At 39.2% G+C, this 19,204-nt stretch overlaps 1 protein-coding gene across 5 annotated transcripts in view; it reads left to right on the forward strand.

Moving 5' to 3' along the window:
* The window catches only part of hivep1 (HIVEP zinc finger 1), a gene marked incomplete at its 5' end in the record, with an annotated part of 62,252 nt that overhangs the window by 25,317 nt on the left and 17,731 nt on the right, over positions 1–19,204 (forward strand). For 2 of the 5 annotated variants that reach the window (XM_084424758.1, XM_084424762.1), the window contains one exon: positions 10,435–10,498. The exons of 2 other annotated variants lie outside the window; for them this stretch is intronic. In XM_084424758.1, the coding sequence (XP_084280884.1) occupies positions 10,435–10,498 (64 nt within the window). Of the gene's footprint in view, positions 1–424; positions 966–10,434; positions 10,499–19,204 lie in introns of those variants that run through there. One more of the 5 variants, XM_084424761.1, reaches the window with a different exon arrangement.

Here is a 19,204-nt window from a genome sequence, read left to right on the forward strand (position 1 = left end):
CAAAATGCTGGATGTCTCAATGTTATGATTTAGCGACATCAGATGATAACAGAATAATCAGCCTAAAAATGAAATCCAAATGTTGTAATGTAAATTCTGAAGTATCTGCCGATTCATCTGTTGTTTACCAATATCATAATCTCAAAATGTCATAGTGAAAATCTGAGTGTAAATCAGAAAACATGGGCTAATTACTGTAACTGGCCTGGCAGATCTGAGTGTTGTGTGTGTGAGCATCTGTGCAGGGCTCTGTGTTGTCTGTGTACGTTTCTGAGCTTGTGTGTGTTTTTGCGTGGGCGACTGTGCCGTGTGGAGTGTGTGGGCCCGACTCGTGTATTAATAGGAGTGTGTGGCGGTACCGTGGGCGGCGACTCTCCACAAGTGGGTTAGAAGCTAATCTGATGCTGACAAACTCTCGGCTTCCATCGCTGTGTGTGTGTGTGTGGCTCGAAGCGTTCAGCCAAAGGAATTAGGCAGCCAGCTTTTTATAGACCTTCCCTCCTGCTTTGTGTCTCTCTCTCTTTATTCGCTGAGAGAGGAAGTCATCGTGGCGGTAGTCAGGGCTTTCCCAGTAATTTAGCGCAGGGATTAAAAAAAGTAGTTGGGGAAAAAAAGAGCAGAGGAGGAGGAGACACCGAGATACAGGGAAGGAGGGAACGAGGGAGGGTTGGTAAACGGTAGCTTTCACATGACCGAGTGAGTGAGTGAGTGAGTGAGTGAGCTATCAACACCCAGCTGGCTTTTCAGTCGAAAGCGAAAGAAAGCGAAAGAGAGAGTTTCTAGGCGAGGTCTGTCCGCTGTCTGTTGTGGTCGGAGGTGGTTATGCGGTCGGAGTGTGTTTGAGAGAGAGAGGACACACTCTTAGGGGAGGTCCAGGTGTTCCCCAGCGATTCAGGGAAATCCGGCTTGTCCTGATACAGACACACTTTCACTGGAAGACAAACTGAAGCAGCTCTGCCGCTCAGGTACTCTGTGTGAAGGTGTACGATCATGTTTACCTCCTTTCGCATGTTGACTTCTTTTCTAGTCTAGACTTGACTTCACTAGACTTGTTTTGAATGATTGGCTCTGGCTGTTCATCTGTTCAAATGTTTGTTTATTTATTTATACAGTGTTACACGATTGGCCAGCCTAATGTTTGTGTTTTTTGGAGTGTTGCATGATTGGTCAGCTTTGTATTTGGATTTTATGAAAGCAATGCACAATTGGTCAGTTTTGCTTTTATTTGTTTGTTTGTGTACAATTATGGCTTGATAGGTCAGCTTAATGTTTTTGAATTTTTAGATTTTTTGCCCAATTGGCCAATATTACAATTGCAGTTTTTAAAAATGGTTTCATAACTAGGCCCTTAATAAAAAAAGAAAGAAAAGTTGCCTAATTCATCAGCTTTACAATATTATTATATATTATTATATCTTTTTTTTTTTTTTCGTGAGTGTGCAATTGGCCAGATTTGTGTTCTATTTTTCTAAATAAAATAAAAAATAAATTCTGTTCCACTTTATATTTGCATTTTATAAAATCATGGCACAATTGTTAAGCTTTGAATTTGTGAATTTGTTATTTATTTTAAAATATTGCTTGATAGGTTAGCTTCATGTTTGTATTCTTTGATTGTTGCCTGATTGGCCAGTAACAGATATATATATTGGTCAGCCTAATTGGTCGCTTTACTGTGCTGCACAACTGGCTTTTTTGTCAGCTTTATATTTGCATTTTCTGAAAGTGTTGCATGATTGGTCAGCTTTTTTATTTATTTATGCATGATCCGTTGCATACATTTGCCTTTTTGAAATTGTTGCATGATTTGACCAGTTTGACATTTATTTCTTTTTATTTCTAACTGTTACATAATTGGCCAGCATTGATGGTGCTGTACATTTGTTTAGCTTTACATGTCTCTTTGAAGTGTTTGATTTATCTGATCTTATGTTTGTATTTATATTTTATTTTTCACTTGTGTAATTCTTGTTTGTCAGTCGTCATGTCAGGATTACTGTAGGTTAGCTTATGGTCGATTAGTGCTGCAAGGTCATGAGTCTCTCCTGTCTGCTCTAATGGTTAATAGTCTTAATAGGACGGCCAACTTTAATACTGACCAGTGCGAGAACAACACTCTAGTCTACATGCTCTGTATTTTATGTTTTGCCCGAGTGTTTTGTTATTAAAGACTCATGATAACTTTTAGGCGTCATGATTGAGGTTTTGCATGGGTCACGGGGGTAGGTTACCCCCCCCCCCCCCCCCCCCCCCCCGAGGGCTGAATAACTGGAATGGGTGGAGAGGATCAGCCCAGAATGGATGAACGGTTATGCAACCGAGTCAGAGATGGACGTAATGCTGAAAACACTCAGTACAGGCCTGGCTCGAGAGTTCTGGTTTACATGAACACCAGAAAGACAAATGACCCCCATTAGCTGGCAAAAAGTATTGTTCACAGGCATTTCATGCAACCATGTGTGTTTGTTTGAGTAAGAGAGTTTGTTTTGAAGTTGGCATTTGATGGGCCGCAGCTGAAGCTGTGAGATCTTCGTCATATGGATGAACGGACAGAGAAAAAGACAGGGAGCTCTGAGCATGGATCAAGTTAGTGAAGTTTGTTTTATGCAGGACTCGACAGTAAGAATGACCACATGTCCAAACAAATGGAAATGAAATGTAATTGTCGGCTAGTGTTGTGTCACTACATCTAACTGAGACTAATTTGATATTTTTTTATTGCAGTTTTTCAAACACTCTTGACCCTATAGAATGGGGTACATTTACAATTATTAATTTAGCAGACGCTTTTATCCAAAGCGACTTACAAATGAGAACAATAGGACAACAATATGCAAGTGCTATGACCCTTCCCAGTTTAATCTAACGCAGTACGTGTACTTTTTTTACATTTATTTTTTATAAAGATAATAGATATAGAATAGAAGTGTTAGTATTAATGGATCAAGTGTTGCCGAAAAGTGTAAGCTGTGTCAGAGCTCAACTAATAGTCATAGTAAGCTTTGCATCTAATACAGTATATTGAAGGAGAACGTATAGAAAGAAAAGGTGAGAGAGAGAGAGAGCGAAGTGTGGAGGTATAGAAAAAAGAAAAAATATGTGCAGATTGTTGTCTCTATAGTGTCTCTAAATTGGCTCCCGGTCCATTTTAGAATTAGATATAAAATATTATTGTTTGTGTAGAAATCGTTAAATAACCAGGCCCCACCGTATTTGGCAGACCTTTTAACCCCATATAACCCTTCCAGAACATTATGCTCAGATAATCAAAAACTACTTATAGACCTGCAGTAATAGACCTGCAGTAATAGGGCAGAGACAGTGGAATGAGCCGCCGCTGCATCAGGTCTGCCAAATCGCTGTCAATGTTTAAGAATTTGTTGAAAGCGCACCTAATGTTTAGCCTGGAAATCCAGACCTAAATCTGAAAGATTAATGGTCTGGCGTGGACTAATGAAAATCGGCCAGCTCGAGGGGCGGCACCAAGCATGCATTTGAAAATCTCACTGCACGCAATTGGATAACACTACGACCAATCACAACAATAAACCCCATATGCTTAGCTACCAGCGGAGCTAACTGGTAGATTAGACTCTTGCCGTATCCGGTCGGCAAAACAGCAAAAACGCCCTTCTTGCAAAGGAACGATTCGAGCGCCGTCTTCTGTTCCTCTTTTAGATAAAAGCCAAGTCTAACTCGTTCATTGTAGCGGCCAAAGCCGTTTCAAACAACTGGTGTTCATCCATAGCCATTTTGCAATGTTTACTAATGACTTCGACGTCACAGCGCTGTCGTCATCTGTTTAGCTCGCCTCTGGCCCGCCTATATCAGATAACCCGATGTGATTGGCGCAGCTCAGATCGAGGGGCATATTTAATGAGCATCATTACTCGACACCAGAGTAACTCGCTAAGCAAATTCAACTTGTGCTCTCACGAGAACTCTGGATTACCAGGGTACCTAATGTTGGTAGCATATAATGGTTAGATGTTTTATATGTTGTCCATTTATTGGTTTATGTGTGTCCTTATTTTATTTTTATTTTTTATAAAAAAAATGATGTAAAGCACTTTGGTTCAACCTTGGTTGTGTTTTAACAGTGCTATATAAATAAACAAGAACAAGGTGCATTACGGAAGAGGTGAAGATGAAGGGAGAGATGGATAATTGTTATTTATAGATTCTCCGTTTCGCTCGTCTCACCGGGTGTGTTCTGCCGTGTTAGATTACATAATGCTGCCTCCAGCCAGGCTCTAATCGGAGCGGGAAAACACAGAAAACAACTCGCACGCGCGCACACACACACACACACACGCACGCTGCCATTCCGACGGTCTGTAAGTCATCATGGTGCTTTGGCTGACACTCTGAAGCGCCAGGCAGCCTGACATACACACACACTCACACACATGCTGCTGTATGGCGAATTAGAGCCAACGGAACTCAAATGATATTCTCACAATATTTTCCTGGAATCTACTGTGATTTTGTGTTCCGGCTGCATCCTAATTCAAATAGATCCTACGCTCTTAAGACTAGGATTAGCGCAATGTTTTCCGTGCACATGAAGGGGAGTGTGTGGGGACGGGATGAGGAGGGAGGGTCGAGCTAGCCTCCGTTTTGTTTGACAATACTTCGAACGTCAACAAGAAGTGACTTCACCCAACATCGCTTAGAGCACCTTTAACACTTGCTAAGTGCCATACATGAGTGTGATCTTATTTTACTGCAGAAGTTGCGTGTTATGAATTAGAATTTTTTCCTCAAAAATTTGGAACATGTCGAATCTTCCTCTAGTCAATTAAGAAGAACAAAATCACTATGTCATGTGGTTTTACAATACAGTCCAGCCATGTTCATACTTTAAATGAACAGCTGTTGGAGTGTTTTTATCTAGAACAATGTCAGGTGAGAGTCACAGGAAGTAGATCCCAGATCTGTATGAAGGTGTTGATGGCATGAGGATGTGATAGTGTGTACGTATGAAGACAGGAAGTACAGTATAAACTTCAGATGAACCAGCCAGAGGGACTCTGTTATTCACAAACAGACAGGAAGAGGCAGAGAAACACCTGTCACCTGTCTCCTGAGGCACACACACACACACACACACACCCATGCAGGAAGTCATATGATTAGTGTGCTGTGCAATTGACACCATAACATGACTAGTACTATTACTCATACTCGGGTTAATAAACTTTGCAATGAAACCCTGTTGTGTTTTTTAGGAAAGGTGAGCTGTTACTGTACTAAGCAAATGAGTCATTGTATGTTTTTCACCTGGCAGATGATAAAAAGAAAAACATCCCAATAGACTTGCACTGTAAAAGGAACCTGAGTCAAATTTAGAGAGCACAATATCACAGAATATCACTGGTTTTAGCTGGTTGGTCAGCTAGTCTCCCAGTCTGACCAGTTAAAGTAGTGATTAAAACTCTTCTACAACCATGACCAGTGGCTAGTTGCATAAACCGTTAAGACTAGTCTTACAAGTTAGTCATCCAGTTTTATTCTTTAAAACTGTTAATAACTTTTTAAGTCAGTAACATAAAAACGTAGATTGGTCTAATTTGACACCGAACAGTAAGACTGATTACCCCTAACTAACTTCTAGTTGATCATACTAGTTCTTAAGACACAGTCTTAACATAATGGCTATGTTTATGCAACTGGCCCCAGGTTGGAAGACTAACTAAGATCAGCCAATCCGCTACACACTATTCCTTATCTGAGCTCATATTTCCTTTTGAAAATGTGAACCTAGAAGCCTACAATTTAACATAGTCTGTAAACCAATCAGATTCCTTGCCTATACTACAGCGACACTTTTGATATATCATGACATGTATAATCATGGTTACCCAGCAGAACTAAGGCAGCGAGAGAATTCCATGAATGAACTCCATGATCAGCCCCCGGTCTAATGAGCTCGGAGGGATTAGCATGTTCTCTGTAAACATGACCCATGCCGAATCCCCTCGGCTGCCCCGTAACAACACGGTGTTCCCTGCCTTTTTAGTGCCCTCGGACTGCCTCGTCATAATTCCACCGCTATTGACTTGGCTAAATCCATTTAGCGGGGGGAAGTCACAAATTCTCTTTCACATTAGCGGTGTCTAGTCACTAGTGCGGGCAGTAGTTGTCGACGGGCGTTGTGTGGAGGAATGAATGGGTTTCGAGAGGGAGCTGGGTGGGGAAGTTACATGAGAGGTTCTGCTAATTGAATGCGTTTGCATAAGACCAGAGAGAAATCCTGCCCTCGATCCTTTAAAAGAAAATCTGACGTGTGATTTGCCAAAAGGCCTCATTAAACGTTATGTCATGATGTGACAACAGTGTTCTAAAAAAAAAATAGTGTGCAGTATGCTTATTCTATTCAAAATCTGTATTTCTATTCTGTTGCATTTATTTGAATATACACTATGGTTTTTAAAATGTTTTTGAAAGAAATGCTCACCAGGGCTGCATTTATTTGATTAAAAATCCAGGAAAAACAGTAATATCCTGTGAAATATTGTTGCAATTTAAAAGAACTGTTTTCTATTTAAAAATGTAATTTATTCCTGTGATCAAAGCTGAATTTTCAGCATCATTACTCCAGTCTTCACTGTCACATGATCCTTCAGAAATCATTCCAATATGACGATTTGCTGAGTTTTGACTAAGCGGTTAGCTGAAATATTCCAGATCTGTGGTGATTAAGTGGGAAACACGGGTTCGATTCCAGCCTGTGACGCGTCTTCTTCCCATCTTGCCGTTTCTGCCAATACAAAATAGCAAAATCCCAGAAAATAAATAAAAAGAAACTGAAAAGGATTCTCCAGTGAAAGCCAGTTAAACAGTTGGTCTACGAGACGTCGTGTAATTACCGTAAATGGCACGCCAGCTTTCAAAAGGAAGCATTGCCCTTTTCTCCTTTTCATACGGTAATATTAATTTTTGATGAGAGCTGGATTCCTTTGCTTCGCTGGAAGTATATGGATGAATAAAGCTCAGCGGCATAAAGGACGGGAATGAATGTGCTTTTGTGTTGGTGCGATACAGTCGCGATGACAGCTGCATTCGACACGAACTCCACCGTTCTCTCACTGAGCGCCTCTGAAAGGGAACGCTGATGGAAGAGAGTTTCTGTCTCCAGCGTGAGGCCTTTTCTTTTTCTTATTATTCAAACTGTCCTTTTGTCACATTCAGATCGGTTTCAGATTCAAATGCAAAGAGACTCTTCTAGCAAAGCTGGATTCAGTAGCGAGAGAGAGCGAGTGTAAAACAGGTATGTTAATGCGCAGGTATATTCATTTCAAACCTGCAGACCTTGCTAGTTTGCTATTAAGCAATTGTATAGGATTTTCAATAGATGTTAACTTCAAACTGGCAGTAGACTTTCATTTTGACAATAGGATCTGAGCCCTATCTAGAGAGCAGAATATCATAAATACAGCAGAAACATGACTTTAATATGTTACGGTCTGTCCTCATCAAAGGTTTGCTTTGGTGACATTTTGGGTGTTGGTTTGCACCATCTGTAACAGTCGCCCCTGTGACTGTTTAACAGTTTTTTTTGTTGTTTTTTTACTAACCAATGAGGGGCTTTGGATAAGCTGCCAAAATTCCCCCGATATAAAAACATTAGCAGCTTATAAAAGTAGAACACTGGGGATTTCCTAACTATGTTTGTTGTTTTTCGCACTTACGTTCACATTTATTTAAATCTAGCCTAAATAAGAACCATCTTGTGTATTTATGTGTTAGTTGAGGTTTGAGAGTGCCCTCGTAAAAATAACAGGTTTGGCTGCTCTATGGTTTGGAGGTTTTGCTTTATAGGTTCTTCAGATCAGGTTTCTGGGTTCTTTAAATCAGCAGAACACTGATGTTTTTTGAATTTTATTTATTTTAGAACTAGAGAATAAAAAGTTCCCTGTGGAACTTGTGGAAGGTTCTTCTTCTGTGACATCAGGCTGTTTTTATGTGGAAACTTTATTTTTTAGGATGTTCACACGCAAAAAATGTTTCCAGAACAATCAAGGCAAATTACAAACTGCAATCTTGTTATCCTGGCTATTTAGATCTCGGATTAGGCCGTGTCCGTTTCCAAACCGAGCTCTGATTGGAAGTGACACAGATTTCCTTTGTCAAGCGTCGTGGAGTTTTTGCAGTGAGGAAAACTAGTCAGGAAAGACTGTGAAGAGGAGAGGCTCTTTCTGTCTACCAATGTGCTTTTCTGTTTTGCTTTCTTTTCTTTGAATCAAAACATGAAACCTGTCAAAAACATATCTGAGCCAGAAGCGAGGTATTATATTTACTTCAAGAAAATGAAGCCTATTTTACATATTTTTTTTTTATAACAATTAAGCACATTTTGTCACCAAATCTCTTTACTGAAATGCATATATATAAAATGTGTGTGTATATGAGAGAGAGAGAGAGAGAGAGAGAGAGAGAGAGAGAGAGAGAGAGAGAGAGAGAGAGAGAGAGAGAATAACCATAATGGCAGTTACAAAAACTGAAATGTAAAATAAATATTTGGATGCTTTACAGTATGAGATTTTTATTATTTTTTTACAATGAGTTTTCATTTGTTAACATTTGATAACTAGTTTGAAAACACTTCAAAAGTTGTGTCTGTTAATATTATTTAATGGACCTAACATGAATAAACACTTTTGAACAAAGATTCATAAATACTGTAACAAATGTATTGCTCATTGTTATAATTTTTGCTCAATTGTCATGAAAATATAAATACAAATATACAAAAAAAGATTGAAATATTTTTAATATGCTTAATTATAAAATAATGACTATTATATTGTCACAATGAAAAAAAAAAAATCGTAATTTGTTGCTTAATTTTTTATGCAAACAATATGTATGTATTTATATTTTGATTGAAATGGGACCTGGACTTGTTTTTGTGGGATTTGTGCTTAAAGTTTATCCTGTAGAATCGTGTTTATCGAAATCCCCACAGTCGGATCAGCCCAGGGCTTAGAGGGTTAAACCTGCCAGAGAGAGAAAGAGAAAGCAAAACAGGAGAAGTCCAAGAGCGACGCTCATAAAGGAGGGATTGTGTGGGATTGTGTGAGGCAGGATAGAACAGGATCGCCCACGCCGAGCTCCAGCACTGATGATGACATCATCTGTTTGTTTGGTCAGGAACGGCTCGGCCTGCCCTGACAGGGATTCCCCGTCCACTCCTCACGGACACCATGTGACTCCTTTCTCTTTGTGTGTGTACGAAAATCAAGTCCCCATAAAACCTGGAAACCCAACATGTGTGTGTGCGTGTGGTATGTGTTTTGTGTGTTTTGTCTGCGTGTGTGTTTCTGTGTCTGTGTCTGTGTGTGTGTGAATAAATGCCTGTGGCGCACGGTCACATTTACACAAGTGCGTCCTCTATATTTTGTGGAGTAGAGGGTGTGGTTGCTTTAACCGGGCAAGCAGGACTCCTCTTAGAGGAAGAAGAAATGCACACTTTTGTTTGATACTTTCTCAAGTTAGTTAGGTGAATTTCAGAAAATCTGTCGAGAACACTTCCATATTTCACCTCAAGAAAAAACGAAATAAGAGATTTTTTGGACCATTACATTTTTAGAAAGAGCATTTCTTTCCCAAATTCTCTTCACTGAAATGTGAAAATTATTATAGAGTAGTCAACATTTGAAGTGGATCAAAAAAGTTAATCAAAGTTGTTCTAAGACAAGAACGGGTATTGTTCAAAATTAATGTATAACTTTGATAAAAGGTTTTGACTACTGTATATTACAATTACAGTATTTTCAGTATTTGCATCATATTTTTTCTTACTTATTAAAAAATAAATATCTAAAGAGAATCACTGTTACAATTGTCATTTTGAATTTAATTTCTTGTTTTTTTTTAAAAAAAACAAGAAATTAAATTCAAAACTCAAAATTAAAACTTCCAGACATATTACAGTAATGATAAATGGTTAAAAATATGTAATGCTTTATTTTCTTCATGCAAAATAGAATTACTTTATTAGTTTAATACTGTGATAGTTTTGTCAGAAAATAGATTCTTAATTTACATAGAAACATGACAAACACAAGTCAGGAGAAATAGAAAGAGTCTTTGCTGAATGGTGACGTGTGTGTGTCTGTCTGTGTGTGTGTTGTGTGTGTTTGCGTGGATTGTCCACTGTTAAGTGCAATAAGAGAATCTGATGTTATGGGAGGCGACAGGGAACAGCTATTCTGCTTTCATTTAGACAGACGGCTGTAAACACACACACACACACACACACACACACACACACACACACACACACACACACACACACACACACACACACACACACACACACACACACACACACACACACACACACACACACACACACACACACACACACAGCTGCACACTGTTCCAGATCACTCTGGATGCAATATATTATCCTGACACAATGAGGAAATGAAAACTCACTTCAGAGAAGTGTCACAGATTCAAACATGTCAGCTGTGCCTGAAGAAAACAGGTTAGCCTATCTTTTATTTTTTATTCTCTTTTCAGGGTTTTGTTTCATTTGGTGTGTTGTTATATTTTTTGTTATTTTAGTGTCTGTTTTAATTTATTTATTTTTTTATCTATGTATCTCTTATCTCTGATGAATACTGTTAAAATGGGAAATGCTATTAATTTCATAATACTGAACTTATGTTGGTTTTACTTTTGGTGTGTTTCGGTGAATATCATATTTTCAAGGCTGATTATCAGATCTGTTTTCAATTTGAGGAATGTAATGAAGAAAAAAAGTTATAATATTTGATTGAAATAAGGCCTAATTAAAATATAAACACTAGGATTTTAAAATATTCAAAAAAGGATCATAATATCTATCAAGCTGAGATATGACTGTTAACGTTTTAACCTGTTGCATTTTCATCTGTTATGCAGATATATGGTTAAAAATGTTGAAATAATGGCTTGATGGTAAATGGCCTAATTTTAGAGTCAGGGAAGCTCCATGTCATTGTCAGTTCACACTCGTGTTTCCCTGTTTTAAGCAGATTCTCGTAGTCTTGAGCTTTAACTTCTGCATCTGAAATGTGAAAAAAAAAAAAAAAAGTCACACTTTTTGGGGAAATGTTTGTAATTATAACAGTCTTTTTATAGTAAATTGGTATATGTCTGTTTCAATTCTCAAAACATTCTGAGACTCAGCAGTTGATCACTGTAGTGGATGTCAGTTTGTTAACTTTGAGATCATACGTGCTCCTGTTTTGTGTCCTGGTGGATCTAAATTCAATATGAAATGTCTTTCTCAACCCATTTTACTTCTGTTAATGTGACATTTTTCTGAATGAAACATTTTATTCTTCACTATTTGATTACATTTTAAATAAAAAAACGATATAAAAAGTATATATCTAAATGACCCAAACTTGTTTGTTTGTCTGGCTGAATTTCAGGGGAATATTCCTAATGCAGATGTCCAAGTTGTTAATGTTTGGGTGCAGTAAATGGTTTGGAAATATGGCCAATATTGAATTTGTGTGATCGTATTTTTTTATTCACTTTAATTCTTGAAGTTCAGTGTTGTCCCTCTACTCTTTATTTAAGTACAGTGCTCTGTTTTGGGAGCTGTGGTGTCAGGTTTGTGATGCACTTGGTTTGTTTCATTTCCTCTTTATGGGAGGTAAAAAAAAATAGGAGCATGCTATTTTGCGCAAAGGCATATGCTCGGCCGCCGAACCTTCCTATTTCCAGTGGCGTGATTTATTTTGCAAAAACAGCTGTTAACATTGCAGCATCAATATGAGACATGCAGCTCATTTTGGTTTGTCTTCAATCTCTCTTGAGCGAATCCACAGCAAAACAGAGCGAGTTTAAAGATCGGCCTGTGTGTGTAAAAAAGATGTGCAGTGCGTAAAAGTGACTCCCACCTCCGAGTGCAGATGAATGCAACGGGAAACGCTTCTTCCATGTGGATTCTCTCAAGTCCCTTTGTTAGTCTGTTTAGCATTAGTGTTCATTAATTATTGAATACAACAAGTGTTAGTCCCAGGTAGATCAGCGGTTGATGAATAATTAAGCCTGTGAATAAGGTGTGTGTGAGAGAGAGAGACTGCGGATGAATCACCTCACCCAGCTGGATCCAGCGGGAACATTCATTGAGAGAACGCAGGGTCTTTAATGAAGCGAGTGAGTGTGAAAGATCCCAGCATGAACTGCAGGGGTAACTCAACTTTTATCCATTATTAGCCAAACTAGATTTCTTTTTTTTTAGCTCCAGATGTAAAAAAAAAAAAAGGTGCGTATCGAGACAAAGTCATTGCGAACGATGAATGAATAACAAAACCGCTGATTGCACAGGCGCACACTGAATTCAGTCCGGACTAAAAAAAAAGGTCTAGCAATAATAATTGTGTAAACTGTAGGTGCAATTAGCAGTTTAATCCAGATGATTATCCCTAATTGGTGATCTGCAAAGTAAAGGTTGAGTGTTTGTTGTAATGTGCTTATTGCTTTTAATTCATGTGCACTTTGCACTTTTTGCACCATGCAGTTTATTTATTTAAAAAACATTTTTTATTAGTCTGCACTGAATTCAGTGTGCGGTCAGCGATTTTCTTGTTTGTTTGCAAATGCATTATTAGCCACCCAGAAAACTCCAGCAACTGCATAGGACAACCATCCAGAACACTTTAGTAACCAGCATAGCAACGCCCTGACAACCATTTAGAACCCATATGAACACCATGACAACCATCTAGAACACCACATATCAATACTATGACAACCACTCAGAACACCCTATGGACCACATAGCAACGCCCTGACAACCATCCAGAACACCCTAAAATCCATGTAGCTGTACCCTGACAACTATTCAGAACACCCCAGCAACCACATTGCAATGCCGACAACCACCCAGAACACTTTAAAAACCACATAGAAACACCCTGACAGCCATTCTAGAGCATCCTGACAACCACACAGCAACGCCAAGACAGTCACCCAGAACACCCTCAAAACCACCTAGCAACGCCCTGACAACCATCCAGAAAACCCTAGAATATCATAAAAACCACGTAGCAGTGCCCTAACAACTGTTCAGATCACCCTAGCAACCGCAGTGTAATGCCCTGAAAAACATCTAGAACACCCAGCAACTGCATAGCAATGCTGACAACCACCCAGAACACTTTAAAAAAACAACTAAGCAACACCCTGATAAGCATCTAGTGCATAGCATCTAGGTTTGGTGCCTTGCTCAAGGGCGCCTCAGTCATTTCCTGCCAGTATTGAGACTCGAACCCACAACTTTCGGGTTACCAGTCTGACTCTCTAAGCATTAGGCCACGACAACCATCCAGAACACCCTAGCAGCCACATACACAACACCCTGACAACCATCTAGAGTATCCTAGCGACCACACAGCTACGCCACCCAGAACACCCTATCAACCACATAGCACCACCATGATAATCACCCAGAACAACCTAAAAACCACATAGCAACACCCTGACAACCATTCGCAAAACCCTAGCAATGTGGCCGTGAGATTGCACAGGCAAACACCATTCATATTTTCTTCAGAATGTAAAAAGGTACGATGTGCTAAATGTCTGATGGTCTCTCTCTGTGTTTGCGGTATGGGAATATAAATATAACTGTTGTCTAGGAGGTGTATGTTTGTCCTAAAGATGCTCTGGATCAATGTTTCACCAGCGTGCCCACGCAGACCTCACTATCAGCTCCGTCTACTGCTGCATCCACCCACCACTTCCTGCGGGGGCAGTCTAGCGGCACACGTGTGTGTGTGTGTGTGTGTGTGTGTGTGTGTGTGTGTGTGAAAGAGAGAGGAGCTGACAACAAATGGTTCTGATTTGAAAGCATTCTTTGCGGATAAGAAGTGTGAATTGATGCACACGAGTGTGTGCATTGCTGTGTGCACAGGATATCAGTAACAGATGCGAGTGGTGTGTGTGGGTGGGACGCGGAGGTCATGATCCAGAAGTGTGGTGTGAATTCTCTGGAGAGTAGATTCATCTTATTTTGCATCCGCAAAAGTGCCGCCACTTTACATTTGTGCAGTATAGTGCATATGATTTTAAACTCGTCTTATCCAATAGACTTCCATTATAAGTGTGCTTTTTATTGACAATTAATTTTCTGTAGTAATTTTCTCAACTTCTATTCATCCTTTTCAAACTCCATCATTTGTGAATATTCATTGATTTATAAGGTTCAAAAAATGTAGGGTAACACTTTATTTTAAGGTGACGTATCGTTGCAACACGTACTTATTATAGTAATAACAGGATATTATGCATAATTACTAACCCTAAACCAAACCCTAACCGTAACTCTATAGTAAGTACATGTAGTTAAATAATATTACTCAGTACTTATTTGAGTAAGTTCATTAACTGCATCACCTTAAAATAAAGTGTAGGAAGCTCATGTACATCTCAGCATTTGAAACCATTTCTCTTCACGTCGCTCTCATTCTTTGTGATTCCAGATGTCTCTTTATTTTCGTGCATTATTAAGAGTGGCCTCTGGCTCGCAGTAGTGCGCCTTATCAGTAATTCTCCGTTCTCTGCCACTGACTCCAGAAACATCTTACAAAATCTCTCCAGACGTTCCTAAAAGTGCTGCTGTTCTCAGCCAACAAACAGACAGAAAGACGACGTTTTTGGAGCCTCCTCAGAACTCTTCCAGTTTTCAGGAGATGTTTGCGTGTGCTGTTTGAGCATTTTGTGGAGATGAGCTCTGCAGAACTCTCATGTCTCGCTCTCATTCCCATTGGTTTCTTCGTGACTCTCGACTGGGGAGTCAGGAAACTAATTTCGGGGGAAAGAAAAGAGGAAGTTTGATGATGCAGCTTATGAAGATAGAGTGTTGTGTAATGCAGTCTGAGATGTGTTTATATGTGTTTGTGTCGGTGTGTGTGTGTGGGCTCTGACAGTAATGAGGAGGGGAAGGTTACTGACTCTGCTTCTGGTAAGCGGCTCCCTTGTTTGTCTCATGCATGCTGATTGGTGGCTTCAGGCTCATCAGAGTTTCCTGTAAGGAAACCTTGGGAACCCTGTGAACTGCTGTGATGGTCTTTTCTCTAAAAGAGGATTGTCTATACACTGGATAAACAGTGTTGTGTATTGTCCCTCGGGGTTCCTCGTGTTCTCTGGTCACTCTGCTGCTTCTAATCTTTGCTTTGTTTCACTTTCAAGTTGTTATTTAAAGTGGTCATATCATAAGAAATCATTTTTTCCCTGGCAAATTCTTTATAAATATCAGAGTTTTGTGTACTATGAAACCTTTCAGAACTCAAAAGTTCCCTGCCAGTCCAAAAAGCATTACCATCCAGTCACTGTAAGGTAGTACGGGAAGAGTACATTATAAAAAATGGTTAGATTAATGTTTTATAATAATAATAATAATAATTCGTTACATTTATATAGCGCTTTTCTAGGTACTCAAAGCGCTTTACAAGGAAGGGGGAATCTCCTCAACCACCACCAATGTGCAGCATCCACCTGGATGATGCGACGGCAGCCATATTGCGCCAGAACGCCCACCACACACCAGCTTACTGGTGGAGAGGAGACAGAAGTCTCTTCTGCTCACAAAGGCTGCATTTAATGGATCAAAAAATACAGCAAAAACAGTAATACTGTGAAATAGTATTGCAATTTCAAATAACTGTTTTCTATTTGAATATATTGTAAAAAAAAAAAAATTTTTTTTTAATTTTCAGTATCATTACTCCAGTCTTCAGTGTCACGTGATCCTTCAGAAATCATTCTAATATGCATATTCGCTGCTCAAGAAACATTCGTATTGTTATCATTGTTGTAAACAGTTGTGCTGCTAAATATTATATTGTGGAAACCCTGATACATTTTTCAGGATTCTTTGATGAATAGAAAGTTCAAAAGAACAGTATATTTTATAACATGATAAATGTCACTTTTAAACAATTGAATGTGTCTTTGCTGAATAAAAGTATTAATTTCCCCTTACTGAGGGGAAAAAACATATAAAAATGTGATGTGACCCTTTTAAATGCTGAAAGGTCAGAGAGCAAAAGGTTACTGTACATGCAGTCAAAGGGCTTTTCCGAGTGCAATTTCTTAAGTAAATTTGACATGACAAATTACTAACAAATGTTCTAGGCGGATGTTATTTCAGTCCTGTGGCAAAATATTAGGGTGTAAATCATAAAGCTGATCCAGTGCGGTTTGTGGAAATCCTTGAGCAATCAACTGAGGATTTTGGCTCCATCTCTCCCTGTGGAACAGTGTGGGATTGGGAACAGCAGTGCTAGATTCGGGAGAACCCTGTATTAAATTCCATGGAAGTGTGTCCGTCGAGTCCTTGCGTGCTCTGATACTAGTTTCTAAAGTATGTGTGCGCAAAGGGGCCAGATAAACCGCGTGCAAAGGAAGTGCTATAGTTCTCTTGATTCTTGCCGATATTTCCTCCTGAATGGCATGTTTCTTTTGTTCTTTCTGTGGCAGTGTGTTACTTCATGCATGGCAGGACACGCAGGTTGCATAATATGCTTTCGTCATGTGAATCCCACAGATTGACAGGCAGCAGTGATGTTGTCTGATTTGATCACATCTGGGACAGACGTACAAATGCTCAGTTAAGTGTGTGGACAAGTCATTCTGATTTAGTGATCCACTCTTAATAGATGCAGGCATTGTATGCTGGGCTTTTTTCTTTAGTGTGTGTTTGTGTGTGTGAGCCCGGCTGGTTTGCGGGCACTCAACCTCTGTATGCCATAACAAGTCCAATGCTATCAGGCAAATGACTTTAACCTTTTGACACCTACTCTGTTATTTGTCAAAACACGTGGTGTGGAAAACTAACAGCCAGCCTCTGATGATTTACATGCTCCACACTGCAGAGTTGGATGCTGCAAACAATTCTGTCTGTTTTGTCATTGTAGATTAGATAAAATTAGGTACATTTATTATCGATTTCCCTCCATATACAGAACTTAGCAGTAGAGATTTTATTTTTCTGTCCCAGATTTTTACTTACTTGATATAAATACACACACACATTAATGTTTAATAGATGTGTAATAAATGAGGACATATAGCCATAGCTCTTGCATATGTGCAAGAAATAATTCCAAAATGTCCATTCTATTTACTTAAAGCTACCCAGTCAGATTGGAACTAGCTGATTTTGCCTCATCTTGCCATTTCTGTGTGCAATATGCATCAAACTGCTTTCGGACACTCTGTGGCTGACTATTTTTCTAATGACCCTGCTCTTTAGGACAGGTACACTCAGTCCAGCTCTCATTTAAAATCAGTTTGTGAATAAGCACCACCCACTCATATGATATTTATACCCACATGCTGCTCTTACTGCCACGGCCATTAAAACCAGATCTCTGATCACATTAAATTTCCATTAGCCTCTATGTCGTTAGCGCACATGCGCTAGCATCTAATGAAGTCTCATGGACCAGTCGAGATGACCAGTGCATGTTCCTTTATTGAAGAAAGCCACTTCAGAATCTCTGGTTGTCATGGCAGCATTAAACAGGGGAAATTTCAGCGTGTATTATTGTCCTCATTTGCCACCTTTGTGCAGCAACTCTGTTTTCCAAATCACCTTGCTAAGTGTTCCACTGAATCTGAGGTTTAGGTTTGGTGTGGTTGCTGTTTTGGAAGGAAAATCTTGTGTTTTGGGGGAAAGAATGTATGTGGGAGAGATAAATATCTGGAGAAGTTTTGAGAGAGAGAGAGAGATGACCAACTGTTGCCCATCTACTGTGGTTTGTCCCATATGTCAACTGCAATGAATAGCCATCCTCATGCCATTTAATAGCAATAGCAATTGGTCTACAGTTCAAGGAGTTCCTCTCGAAACATTACAGTAGATCCACCATATCTACAGACTCATGATTTGAAAATGCCATCATAGAGGAAAAGAGGAAGAGAAAATCTCTAGAGGAGATTCTTTGCATTGTGTTCATGACTAGCAACTTTCTGAAGTGTTTCTGTTCTTCTTTCACTCTTAATTTTGTCATGAGGTTCCTTCCCTGTCAGGTCATCAGACTGTGTATTTGTGATTTAGGTGAAAACATGACTTTTGAAACTAGAAACGCAAATATAGAGCCCTACACCTGAAACATTTTCTAGCCGTTTCAGAACGAAATGTGCAAAAACAGCTCGGTAATCGTGATTTTGCCAAGTAAGACATGTTCCTGGATCAACATATTTTGTTTGAAATTTTAGTTCTAATCCATAAGCTATCCTTAAAATCAGAGGGAAATGATAGGTGAATAAATCTGATGTTGAAGCACCTAACCCTGGTTGTAAGTCTAAACTTGACATAAACTGTAAACTTGTCCCTCAAATCTGATTGGATGATTGGAATAGTGTTCCAGGATCAACAAAGACGTTGATCCAGGAACATGTTGTACTTGTTGAAATCAGGTCAACAGGTCCCCGACAGCTCATCACTGGGGTAGTACCCTTAAAGGGATATCTTTGTACCACCAAAAGGTAAATGATAGAATAAAAGCCTAAAATAAATCGGATCATCATATAAAGCAGTTGTATCTCTTCACAAGACTTGGATTAAACTGCTCATTTCATGGATTTTTTCTCATGGCCTTTTTTATAACAAATAATAATTTGTGTTTTGAAGATGCACAGGTCAGACTACACGATTTTTGGCACGATCTGTTTTGATGTAGGGCGTCATGGGGATTCGTAAACAACAAGGGGCGTCGGAACGCAAGAAACGATCGTTTTATCTCATGTAGTGTGTTAAAGTTGATGACAACCAAAAGCGTCTGCGATGCTTCATGACGTCGCGACAGAAGGACTGGCATGTTTCATTTTTTTCTTTCTTTCTTTTTTGGGTTTTTCTGACGACAAGACATCCAGTGCAAAACACTTGATAGCCATTGGCCACCGGATAGTTCTTCGGTAGTCATTGTTTGTTTATGCTCACATCTGTCAGTCGATAGTTCTGCCTTCTCATGTCGTTAAAGATGGCAAGCGATAATTTGTCGGGAAGCAACGTGTAGTCTGACTTGTTTTTGGTCGACGATACGACAAGAATTTAGGAGTCAAAATTGCATAATCTTAACACCGTGACTATCGTAATAAATACAAGTATAGTGTAGTCTGAACCCAGCATTATGAGTTTGAAACAACATTTTGTCCCTTTAAGGGTAAATATTACTACTCTAAGGTT

Source organism: Rutilus rutilus (genome assembly GCF_951802725.1).
Source record: "Rutilus rutilus genome assembly, chromosome: 11".
Classification (NCBI taxonomy): domain Eukaryota; kingdom Metazoa; phylum Chordata; class Actinopteri; order Cypriniformes; family Leuciscidae; genus Rutilus; species Rutilus rutilus.